General features: G+C 44.2%; 1 protein-coding gene and 1 pseudogene across 1 annotated transcript; one reads left to right on the top strand and one right to left on the bottom strand.

Moving 5' to 3' along the window:
- Nucleotides 1-33: 33 nt before the first annotated feature.
- On the top strand, nucleotides 34-10,072 carry MRPL46 (mitochondrial ribosomal protein L46). Its single transcript, XM_038532789.1, has 4 exons — nucleotides 34-333; nucleotides 1,955-2,144; nucleotides 2,898-3,071; nucleotides 9,688-10,072. Exons 1-4 carry the CDS (start codon nucleotides 49-51, stop codon nucleotides 9,936-9,938), a joined length of 900 nt encoding a protein of 299 aa, XP_038388717.1. The 5' UTR covers nucleotides 34-48; the 3' UTR covers nucleotides 9,939-10,072.
- On the bottom strand, nucleotides 3,564-6,666 carry LOC111095333 (annotated as a pseudogene).
- Nucleotides 10,073-11,288: the final 1,216 nt, after the last annotated feature.

Genomic DNA, 11,288 nt, shown 5'->3' with positions numbered 1-11,288 from the left:
TAGCTCCCCGGACGGCCCGCTTGCTCTCCCGCGCTGCCTTGTGGGAACATGCGATTGGCCCAGGCCCCCGCGGGGAGCCGCGGTGCACTGTGGGAGGGCCGGAGCATGGCGGCGCCCGTAGGGCGGACTGTGCTTGGGGTGGCCAAGGGCTGGCGGCGGCTCGAGGGGCTCCGGACCGCTAGCCTGGGTTCTCGCAGCCTGTCCCTCGCGGCCGCACCCTCGAGCAGCGGGTCTCCATGGCGTCTTTTGGGCGCGTTGTGCCTGCAGCGGCCACCGCTGGTTTCGAAGCCGCTGACCCCGCTGCAGGAAGAGATGGCGGCTCTCTTCCAGCAGGTAGGATGGAGGTGCGGCCGGCGGCTTCAGGGTGCTGTTGCGGAACCCACAGAAGCACGTGGGCCGGGGCTGGATTCCGACTCCGGCACCAGTCAGTCTGCGTAACCTTGAGCAAGTCCCTTGGTTTCTCTGAACTTCACGCTCAACCTGCGCATCAGCATCTACCTTACAGGGTTGGCTCGCTGCGTACAAGGCGTTCGATAAAAGATAGTTTTCATTGGCATTCGATGTTGTCACGTTAGGCAGCTCTTTAGAATTGTTTTCCTTTGTGGTCGGATACACGAGGGGTGCGGTGGTGAACAAGACGACTTAGCTCCTATCGTAGGCACTCGGTAATTTTTTAAGTTTTTATTTTTTTAAAAGATTTTATTTATTTATTCACGAGAGACACACAGAGAGAGGCAGAGACACAGGCAGAGGGAGAAGCAGGCTCCATGCAGGGAGCCCGATGTGGGACTCGATCCCAGGACCCCAGGATCACGCCCTGAGCCGAAGGCAGCGCTAAACCACTGAGCCACCCAGGCGCCCTGGTACTTGCTGATTTAGAGAAGGGGGAGTCTGTGATGTGATGTTTATAGAGGAAGGTAGTGGGCACATCTATGAGATGCCTGTGATAAGCGGCAGGTGAGGAAACGGGCAAACATTAAGTGTAGTGGCTGTGAGGGGCGTAGATCCCCACAGATAGTGATTGAAGGTTGTTTCCCTAGAATTTGAGATGTTTGTGTGTGTGTGTGTGTGTGTGTGTGTGTGTGTGTTGGCGCCTAAAAGCTCTAAACTTCACTTCGTGGTTTTTACTTGGTTTATTTATTATGTAAATATTGATCATTTTATAGATAGTCACTTATCACCTATTTTGCTAAGTGCTAGAGACAAGTAAGACAGACCTGCTTCTGGTTCTCCGAGTGTTCAGTCTAGCGGAGGTGGGCCAGTCAATAACCAAATAATCCCATGACTATAACCGCAGACCCTGGTGAGTGTTGTAAAGGAAGACGCAGGGTAAAACGTTTTAACGGGGACATCTAAGTTGATTCTATGGGTGGTGTCAACGAATATCTCCCTAAGAAAGTGATGTTTAAATTGAAATCTGGGAGCACCTGGTTGGCTCAGTGGTTGAATGTCTACCTTTGGCTCGAGTCGGCTGCTTCTCCCTCTGCCTGTGTCTGCCTCTCTTTCTGTGTCTCTCATGAACAAATAATAAAATCTTTAAAGAAAATAAATTGAAATCTGAAGGATAAATAGGAATCTCCTAGAAGAGCATGAGGGAAAACATTCTAGGAAGAAGGGAGTGCATCTGTAAACTCCCCGAGGCAGGAAGGCTCATTGTGAGATCAAAGACTGACAGAGGAGTGTGGTAAGTGGGCAGGCAATGCCTGTCCCAATCCCTCTGTTCTTTGTAGCAGCTTGACTTCCAATCACATCCTAACATTTTAGCAAATGTAACTCAAGCCCAAAGTGCGGGTGACCTTTTTTTCTTTTTCTTTTTTTTTGGTGGTGATTTGATTGTATGTTTGGTTATGCTGGGTGGTAAACTTCTGAGTCCGTCAAGTGTGCTATAGCTCTGTTTTCTCCTCTACCTGTTCTTTGTTTTGGTTTGGCTATTTTGTGCTTTTAATTTTCCTAGATTGAGGTAGAGAGAAGTATGTACTCAGACCATGAGCTGCGTGCATTGGATGAAGCCCGCCGACTGGCAAAGAAGAAAGCTGACTTGTATGATGAGGAAGATGATGAACAGGATATACTGCTGGTGCAGGATTTGGAAGAAGTATGGGAGCAGAAATTCCTACAGTTCAAACCTGGAGCTCGCATAACAGGTGTGTGGTCTTTTCAGGCCAGCAGGAGAGAAGGGAAAGGGGAGTATTGTGGTTCCTAGATAAAGGACATTGGCTTAGCCCCTGCTTTGTATTTTAAGTAACAAGTAATTGCAGAACTTCCTTCAGGTGGGAGGAAAATCAATCCTTTTCCCTGTTTCTCACATCCACCCTAATAAAATTTTTAAAGGCACGTGTTATTTTTGAGTGGAAGGTAGGGGTGTTGGGATAACCTATTCTCTCTCAGTTAAACTTTATGAACGTTATTTGAGTTTAACTCCTAGTTCAGGTGTGAGAGTGGGGGGAAATTAAGCCTTTCCCACTAGTTTCCTGTGTTTTATCTGAAAGCTCTCCTAAAGCAGAGGATTGAGTTCTCTTATCTTTGCTTCAGAGATGAAGCCTGAAGAACAGAGAAAGTGGGGCCAAGTTAAGTCACTAATAGTGTCAAAACCAGTGAAGTAGTAGTGTTTGAAGTAGTGTGGGTAGAGCTGCTTTTCCAGAGGCTCAAAGTACTTTGTGTTGTGCTCTTCAAAGGAGAAGTTCAGCTTTTGGTTTTCTCTTCTTACATTGTAGTTTTCTTAAGATTGTGAGACTCTGAAAGAGGTCTGAATTCGAGAGATGGATCAGGATTGTAATTTGATTGTAAGAGGACAGAGGTTGTGGCTCTACCTTAAAAGAAGACTACAAAACTCTGTTCTTTCTTGGTTCTGGCAGATCACAGTCTTTTTGTCTTCTGTGATCCCCTTTTCTTCACAGAAGCCGATAAAAAGAATGACCGAACCTCACTGCAGCGGAAGCTAGACAGGAACCTTGTTCTGTTGGTCAAAGAGAAGCTTGGAGACCAGGATGTTTGGATGCTTCCCCAGGCGGAGTGGCAGCCTGGGGAGACCCTCCGAGGAACAGCGGAGCGAACCCTGGCCACACTCTCAGGTGAGTTCTCTGCTTCCCTCTGAACCTCACAAGACTCGCTTCACACTAAGCCACAGGATATGCAGGCTGACTTGTTAGGATGGCTGGAAGGATTGGAGATGGGTTGTTAATGGGAACTCTGAAATCTATGAAAGTTTCAACTAGAAAAAAAATCTTAGATTAGGCAAAAGTCTTTGTCCCAGAGAGATTTTTAAGTTTTTCTTCTATTTCTTTTTTTCCTTATATATAATATTGCATTTGGTCTTCTTGATGGCAGAAGAAATAGTTCTTTTTTTCACTTGTAAAAAGTATTTGCTTTGTTGAACTCCATATTTTTTTTCTATCCTTCGTGTGGAGTTGAATTTTCCCCCCTCAAATCTACTATTTCATTCTCCACATAATATCCACCATGTCTGCTGCTGCTTCTGAAGGGAAAGCAAGAGGTCTGTCAACAGGTTTTGATCTGGAAGTTTTAGTCAGTGGCTCCTTTCTTCATAAAGACTCTGCTTGGTCTTAGTTCCAAGCCTGGGGAGGTTGGTAAAACTGCTGGGTTGGCTGAGTAGATCTTCTTGTTCTGCCTTCACCTCCTCTATGGAACTTGGGAGTTCCCTTGTGGGTCCTTCCTCCTCCCACACCTCTCTTTGAGTGGGCCGGTGTTGCATCAGTGCACTTTGTGGTTGCCTTAATAGATTTAACAACTGCTTTTGTACCTGAAGAACGGAGAGGTTCAATTTCTGCTCAGTGAACCTTGTCTTCCCAACAACATGCACAGCCTTCATTTCCAGGTTTTCATGGTTTTGCATATTCCACAGGAAGAGATAATTCTAGTACTTTTTCAGGTTTATTTGGCCCATACCTTCTCTTGAGTCCAGTGTTGTAAGATATTTAATTGTAGTAGGTAGCCATCATAGGTCCTGCCGATTCGATGGGTCCTACTCGCCTTCTCTTTAGTGGCATTTCTGTCTCTGTTTGGAACGCCAGTGGAATTCAAAGTTCAGACAGGATTCCGATCATTAGTATTTACGCCAGATTTTCAGATTTTATGCCACTGAAAACTTCATTATTTATTATTCATAAAAATGATCATGGTGTGCTTGTTTGGCTTTCTCTTTTCCCACAATTTTGATTAGTTTAATCTATGAATTTCTTGAAGTGGGTTTTATTTCATATCTGCATAGGATGAATCTTTTCCTGATCTGCTTCGCATAAACTTACCTTTTTTTTTAAGCAATATCATTGTACTGAGAACTTAAAAAACACAAAGTACCTTTAATTCTTTCATATCTAGAATATGGCCTGTCACTCATAATTCTCTCTTTAGCCCATACTTTAGATCCTGAAGAAGTATTTGGTGTTTCAGAACGTTTCTGTCTAGATAATCCACTGCCTTCTGAAATTGACTTTGAATTTTGAGTGTCTCTTTGAAAATGAGGACATTTTTCATTTCTTGCCTCTGGTGTCATTTGGAGGAAGATGTCTTGGTGACTCAGTAATGGACAATCTGTATTTTCCCTGAGAAAGTTGTTTTTGCTGTGATTTAGGTTCTGCCCCAGGGCCCAGTACAGGAGCAGCCAATTAGAAAGTGCCTAGACTTTCTGTAAGAGGCTTATTTACTTATCTTAAAATGGGTGGTTTGAGGGGCAAGCATTCAATTCAACACACATCTAGGGGTCTGAAAATACCCTCTAGGGATACAGGCTAGCGGGATCATCCCTGTGCTTTCCCTGTCCCCCACTGAGATTTAAAAATTTAGTGTGTATTTTCAAAATTGACAGTCCTACCACTCTCAGCCTGCACCTCTTCTTATCCTTGCAGCTTTGCTTAGTGGCCTGACACTTAACTCCTTTACCCAACTGGAAATGTCAGAGTTATCTTTGACCTCATTCTTACAGTCTGAAGTTCTCAAGTTCCACCTGGTCTATTCTAAATATTCCTCTCTTTATTCCCACAGTGTTAACTGTCACCCTTTTTGCTTCTTGCCAGATCAGGTTTTCTCATCCTTGGCACTGTTGACATTTGGGGCCAGGTAATTCTTTGGGGCGGGGGGAGGCTGTTCTGAGCATTATGGGATGGTTAGCAGCATCCCTGGCCTCTACCCGCTAGATGCCAGTAGCACTAGCCCATCCTCACTTGTCCTAGTGTAACAGCCAAAAATGTCCCTAGACATTGCCAAATATTACCCTGGGAGTGAAATCACAGTGGTTGAGAACCATTGTGCTAGACCTTTGAATTAGATGCCAAATAAATTCCCCATGGCTTTCATGTCATGCCCTTCAGTGCTGCCAGAATGAACTTTCCAACAAATCTCTCTGCCTAGAAGGTTTCCCATAAAAGTTCAGACTTGCAAGAATGGCCTATAGATCCGTTTGCTCTGGTCCTGAGCTTGCCAGTCTTCCATCTGGCTGCACATTGATGTATATTCTGAGCTCCAACCTAGCAGACCTTCTGTGTTCCTCCAGTAATGTGGTCATTCATGTGTCTGTTTTGTGGCCTGCTGATCTCTGACTGGAATGGTATACTCCTCCTTGGAGTGACTACTCAGTTTTGAAGACTCGGCTTATACATTATACCTTCTGTGGTGGAACCTTCTCCAAGCCTCCATGTAGACAGAACTAATCCTCCCTCTAGGTTCCCATAGTATTTGTGTGTGCCTTGATTCACATTATGCAACATTTACTCTGAGCCTACCATTTGCTGGATACTGTCTGGGCAGTGGGGTTACAGTGATGAATAGGACACTACCCCTGCTCTATGGGAGCTTATGTTCTAGTGGAGTATGTGCTCTTTCACTTACTTCCATTGCCTGGTAATCTGTTTATTGACACATTTTTCCCCCAGCTATAATTCTGACTCCTTTGAAGGTATAGACAGGATCTATCCCCTTCCATCCTTCCAGCTCTTAGCACAGTGCCTGGCTCACAGCTGAGTGTTTACTGAATATGTAGATTTGGCAGTGTCAGTACCACTTTACTGGCCCTGCCACCAGCGCAAACACCTGCCAACAAAGCAGGAGCCAGTGTGTGACCCTTTGCTCCTTGGCCACGAAAGGCCTGGGGGCTTGCGAGAGCAGGAGTGAGACAGAATGGAGTGGGGAGGGGACCTTCACCATGCTTCCGTGTCCTCCTTGTCACCTAGGAGGTGGCATCTGGGTTTCCTGCCAGGATCACTGTGTTCAGATGCTCAGCTTCCCTCACACATATGTGAGTGACGCTTGCTCTCCCTCTCGTCTGCCACGCAGAAAGGGCTTCCACCTTGGCACAGCTTTTCCTCCTCCTAACGTTCCCGCTGTAATGAACAGACATGAAAGGAAACATACGAAAGACACATTGACATTAAACGGTGCATAACAAATAAAATGTGTTGATTTATTGTGAAGTTATTAAAATGGTAATATAGAATAATTAAAATGACAAAAGCTCAAGAAATGTAGAAGTGTACACCCATATATATATGTATATATGAGTCAGAGTCCATTTCTTTCCTCCCCATTGGCACCTCATTTCCCACGTCCTGCAAGATGGGCTTCCTCCAGGTGGAATTCATGGTGAAGGATGGACACATGTACGTTTTTGTTGGCTGCTGCCCGGTCCTGCAGAATGTACATAATGCTGGACATTTTCAGGTCTGGTGTAAGGAGTGCCTGCTTGTCTAGGCCCCACCAACATATGGAAACGTCTCCTTAATTTTTGCTTATCCAGTCAGTAAAAAATGGTCTCTTTTGGATTAGCAGTTTCCTGCTTGCTAGTAAGATTGACCGTATTTTATTTTCATGGGTTTATTGGCTGCTGAAATTTCTCCATGATCCTTTGCTCATCTTGTAGTGAACTGTTTCTTTTTTCTTCTTGATTTGACTGCATTTTTTAATCTGTTTTTCCAGATTATAGAAAAATATATATTCAGTGAAATAAGTGGAAAAATTCGGGGAAGTATAAAGAAGCTTGCCAATGTAGTTCCACCACTCATAGATACCCACAGCTGACATTTTGTGTTGTAGATGAACTCACGTCATGTATCAGTTCTTCATCGGATGCTCCAATAGTGTGTTGTTGTTTTTTTTTTTTTCTGTAAAGTTTTTATCTATTCATGAGATACAGAGAGGCAGAGACATGGGCAGAGGGAGGAACAGGCACCGGGGGTTGGAGGGGTGCCCAGTGTGGGACTCCATCCCAGGACCCCGGGATCACAACCTGAGCCAAAGGCAGATGCTCAACCACTGAGCCGCCCAAGCGCCCCCAGCAGTGGAGTGTTTTTGTGTTTTTGTTTTTTTAGTACTAAGAGAAGCAATTTGTTATATGTGGTGAAAAAAAAATTTTTTTTTTTTTAAAGATTTTATTTATTCATGAGAGACAGAGAGAGAGAGGCAGAGACACAGGCAGAAGGAGAAGCAGGCTCCTTGCAGGGAGCCCGACGTGGGACTCGATCCTGGGTCTCCAGGATCATGCCCTGGGCTGAAGGCGGTGCTAAACCGCTGAGCCACCCAGGCTGCTCTGAAAAAATTGTTAAAACAGTTTCTAGTACATGTAGTATAGGGTAAGAAGTAATATTACTGTTTTAGAGGCATCTGCTAGTAACAGTGTTTGGTGTATCCTTTTATTTTTTATTTATTTAAATTTTTTTTTTTGGTCTTTTTAGGAATTACAAGCACATACATACTTCATCTGTTTTCCCCCCCCCCCGCACATAGTAGGAGCATGGTTATATACCTTCGCTTCTCTTCTTCGCAGCTTTTAAGCATCTCTCTGTATCAGCATGTGAAGCCATACCTTAACGCTTTCTGACACGAGCATATGATTCATAATATACATGTGCTACAGTTCATTTAACCAGTCTTGCTTTTACAAATAAGCTGTAGTGAATGTCTTGTGTACCTACCTTTGGTCACATGGGCAGAGAAACATTTCTGGGAAGATCAAGTTCTAGAAGCCAAGTCGCTGGATGAAGGGGTATGCATAAGGTACGCATAATTAAAGTTGATAATTCTTGCCAAAAATAGAGGTTAACACTAATTTCTACCCCCCTGATGGTGTGAGAGTGCTCATTTTTCTCTTGATAAGCAGTGTACAGCTCAAAGTTTTGGGACTTAGTAATGACATGTTGTTTGAATTCTTATTTCTTTAATTGTTAATAAGATTGAGCATCTTTTAATGAGTTTATAGGTCAGTGGTATTTATTTTTATGTGAACTTCTTGTTCTATGCTTAGTTCATTTTTCTTTTGGATCTATTGGCTTTTTCCACATTGATTTCTAAATACTTATACCCGAAATTACTCTTCCTTTGTGGAGTGTGTTGAAATATTTTTGTTAGTGTGCCATTTTGTCCTTGACTTTTATGCTTTGCTTTTCTTTATAGAAAGATTTAGTTTTATGTAAATAAAATGTTTTTTTCTTTTACAGATTTTTAAGATTTGTGTCTTGGTGAGGGCTTTCCCTCTCAAAAATGATATGGAAAGTATCCTACTTTTTTTCCTAATGCTCTTTCAGTTTCTTTTTTCTTTAATGAAAAATTTGAAAATACAAAAACATTCAGAAAATATTAAACATCTATGAAACCACCATCCAGAATGCACAATCCTTTTATGAAAGTTAAATTTCTATTCTTAAATCTTTGATCCGTGTAGTGTCAGTTTTGATGTAAGGACTGAGGTTGGTGGAATCCAGCTTCATTTTTCCTGTTGAGCTAGCCAGCTTTCCAAATGCCAGGATTCATTGGTCCTTTCCCCTTCCTTTGAAATGCTCGCTCGGTTGGGGTTAAACCTTTGTTATAGATTCTAGGTAAATTCCAACCACCTGTCTGTGTCTTTTAACTATTGATACGATGTTTTCACCCTACAGAAGTCAAATTGGGTCCTCTTTATGCTTTTCAAGTGACACTCCCTTTAAAAGGCTAAGAGTGGGGCAGCCCCGGTGGTGCAGCGGTTTAGCGCTGCCTGCAGCCTAGGGCGTGATCCTGGAGACCCTGGATCGAGTCCCACGTCGCGCTCTCTGCATGGAGCCTGCTTCTCCCTCTGCCTGTGTCTCTGCCTCTCTCTCTCTGTCCCTATGAATAAATGAATACAATCTTTAAAAAAAATAAATAAATAAAAGGCTAAGAGTGGGCAGCCCAGTGGCTCAGCGGTTTAGCGCCGCCTTCAGCCCAGGGCGTGATCCTGGAGACCTGGGATCGAGTCCCACGTCGGGCTCCCTGCATGGAGCTTGCTTCTCCCTCTGCCTGTGTCTCTCATGAATAAATAAATAAAATCTTTAAAAGATTAAAAAAAAATAAAAGGTTAAGAGCTTTGCTTTACAGATACCCAGTGTAATAGTCCTTCATTAACAAGTCCTTCATTAACAAGTCTAGAAGCTTGGTGCCCTGACTCCAGGTAATGGTATCTGAACTGCATCACTAACTTCAGTTTGAGAGTAGTAGCTTGGCACATGGGATGGATCCAGTGAATCTGGAGCCCATGAGCCCATGGGCCAGGAGCATTTGGATGGAGATGGGGAGAGGCTCTTCAGGAATGACCCTCGTCCTCACTCCCAGGGATTGCTTTACCTCACACTGGAAATGACTCTCACAGAGACCCCCTGGTGTTTGAGGAGCCAAAAGTAAACAGATGGGTGCATCCTCATCTTCCAAATCTTCCCCTCTTCCCTTCAGAGAACAACCTGGAAGCCAAGTTCTTGGGAAATGCCCCCTGTGGCCACTACAAGTTCAAGTTCCCTCAGGCATTGCGGACAGAGAGCAGCCTTGGTGCCAAAGTATTCTTCTTCAAAGCCCTGCTATTAACTGGAGACTTCTCTCAGACCAGCAAGAAGGACCATCACGTCTGGGTCTGTAAGGAGGAGCTGGGTGACTATTTGAAACCCAAGTATCTGACCCAGGTTAGGAGATTTCTTTTGGACCTATGATGGGCAGTGCCACCTGTGGACAATACTTGACCAGGCCTGGGACGGTGCCTCAAGGACATCATGTACTTATCCCGTCTTTGCAGGGAACAGCATGCAGCCAACTAAATTCAGAGAAATAAACAAGTTTATCATTGTGTGGGTCTCAGCTGATTTGTCCTTCGAGGATGACTGGCTTTTCCCTGTGCAGAGAGAGCTGTCCCGTAGGCTGCCTTTCCCTTGTTTCCAAGCTGATAGTTGTGTGTTGCATTACTTCATAGTGAATCAATTGGTTTCCTGGGCCCAGAAAGAACCAAAGGAAATGACCTAAGAGCCCTGAGTTCTATAAAAGCTAGTCTCATGCAAAGAAGGTAGTTCTACGCAGTTCCTTAGCCATTATCCATTTTGTGTTTTCCTCCCTTTGTTTTTGATATGGAGGTGTATCAGGCCAGCCTAGGAAATTATTTCTTCCTTTTTCTTTTCTTCTCTCTTTTTTTAAGATTTTTTTTTTTTTTTTTTTTTTTTTTTACTTTTTTACTTTTTTAAAGATTTTAACTTTTTTGGAGAGGGGCAAAGGGAGAGAGGGAAGCAGACTTCCTATTCAGCAGGGAGTCCAACCTAGGGCTCAATCCCAGGAGTCTGAGATTATGACCTGAGCCGGAGGCAGACACTAGGCTGGCTGAGCCATGCAGGAGCCCCCTTTTCTTCTCTTTGTTTTCTTTTTTTAAGCATTTTGTATTTAAGCATTTGAATTTAGTCCTACCTGTTTTGAAACAGTTGTGTGAAATAAGCAGGGTCCGATTGCCCTCTCCATTTTATAAATGGGGGAGTCATGGCCATATGGGATTTAGGCTGAGAATCTTAGGTCACTGATGGTACAGGAGGAGAAGGCTGACCTCTTGCTTCTGGTCTTGGGTTCTTGATCCCTCCTTCTGTTGCTTGAGTCCTCACTGGTCCCAGTGCTTGGCAAATGGGAGGTACTCTGAACATTTGTTAAATGATTAGAAGAGAGGGAAGGTCTCAGGCATGCCTCTGCACAGGATGGCGGTTCCAGTAGCAAGGCTGCTGTCCTGAATCCCAGTTTCCTGCTCTCCTCTCAGCCTTCTGGGTTAAACAGACTGGCCTGTCTGATGTAAGGTGGTGAAATGGAATTCCTGTTTCTGCTTCAGATGTAGCCTTTCATTCTGAGTCAGGGAAGTTGCTTTCCATGATCAAAATGAAGGTGCTTAGTCCTGATATGCCGTCCTTCCTCTGTACCCCCATGTGCCTGCTCTTCCCCCTCATCTCAGAGGGAGATGTCCTCCAGCTGAGGCTTGCAGATTTCATGGGCAGTTGTGATGCCCTGGGAGTGAGAGGTGGGTGCTAGGAGAGGGC

This window comes from Canis lupus, chromosome 3 (assembly GCF_011100685.1).
Source record: "Canis lupus familiaris isolate Mischka breed German Shepherd chromosome 3, alternate assembly UU_Cfam_GSD_1.0, whole genome shotgun sequence".
In the NCBI taxonomy this organism is placed as follows: domain Eukaryota; kingdom Metazoa; phylum Chordata; class Mammalia; order Carnivora; family Canidae; genus Canis; species Canis lupus.
Note: the sequence above shows the minus strand (reverse complement) of the source record. Positions and strands in the feature narration are given on the sequence as shown.

What these genes read in the sequence shown, in the direction of transcription:
- MRPL46 (XM_038532789.1), top strand. Translation starts at nt 49, where the DNA reads ATGCGATTGGCCCAGGCCCCCGCGGGGAGCCGCGGTGCACTGTGGGAG. An exon ending in ACCTGGAGCTCGCATAACAG is followed by an intron (nt 2,145 to 2,897) that starts GTGTGTGGTCTT and finishes TTTTCTTCACAG; the next exon opens with AAGCCGATAAAAAGAATGAC. An exon ending in AACCCTGGCCACACTCTCAG is followed by an intron (nt 3,072 to 9,687) that starts GTGAGTTCTCTG and finishes TCTTCCCTTCAG; the next exon opens with AGAACAACCTGGAAGCCAAG.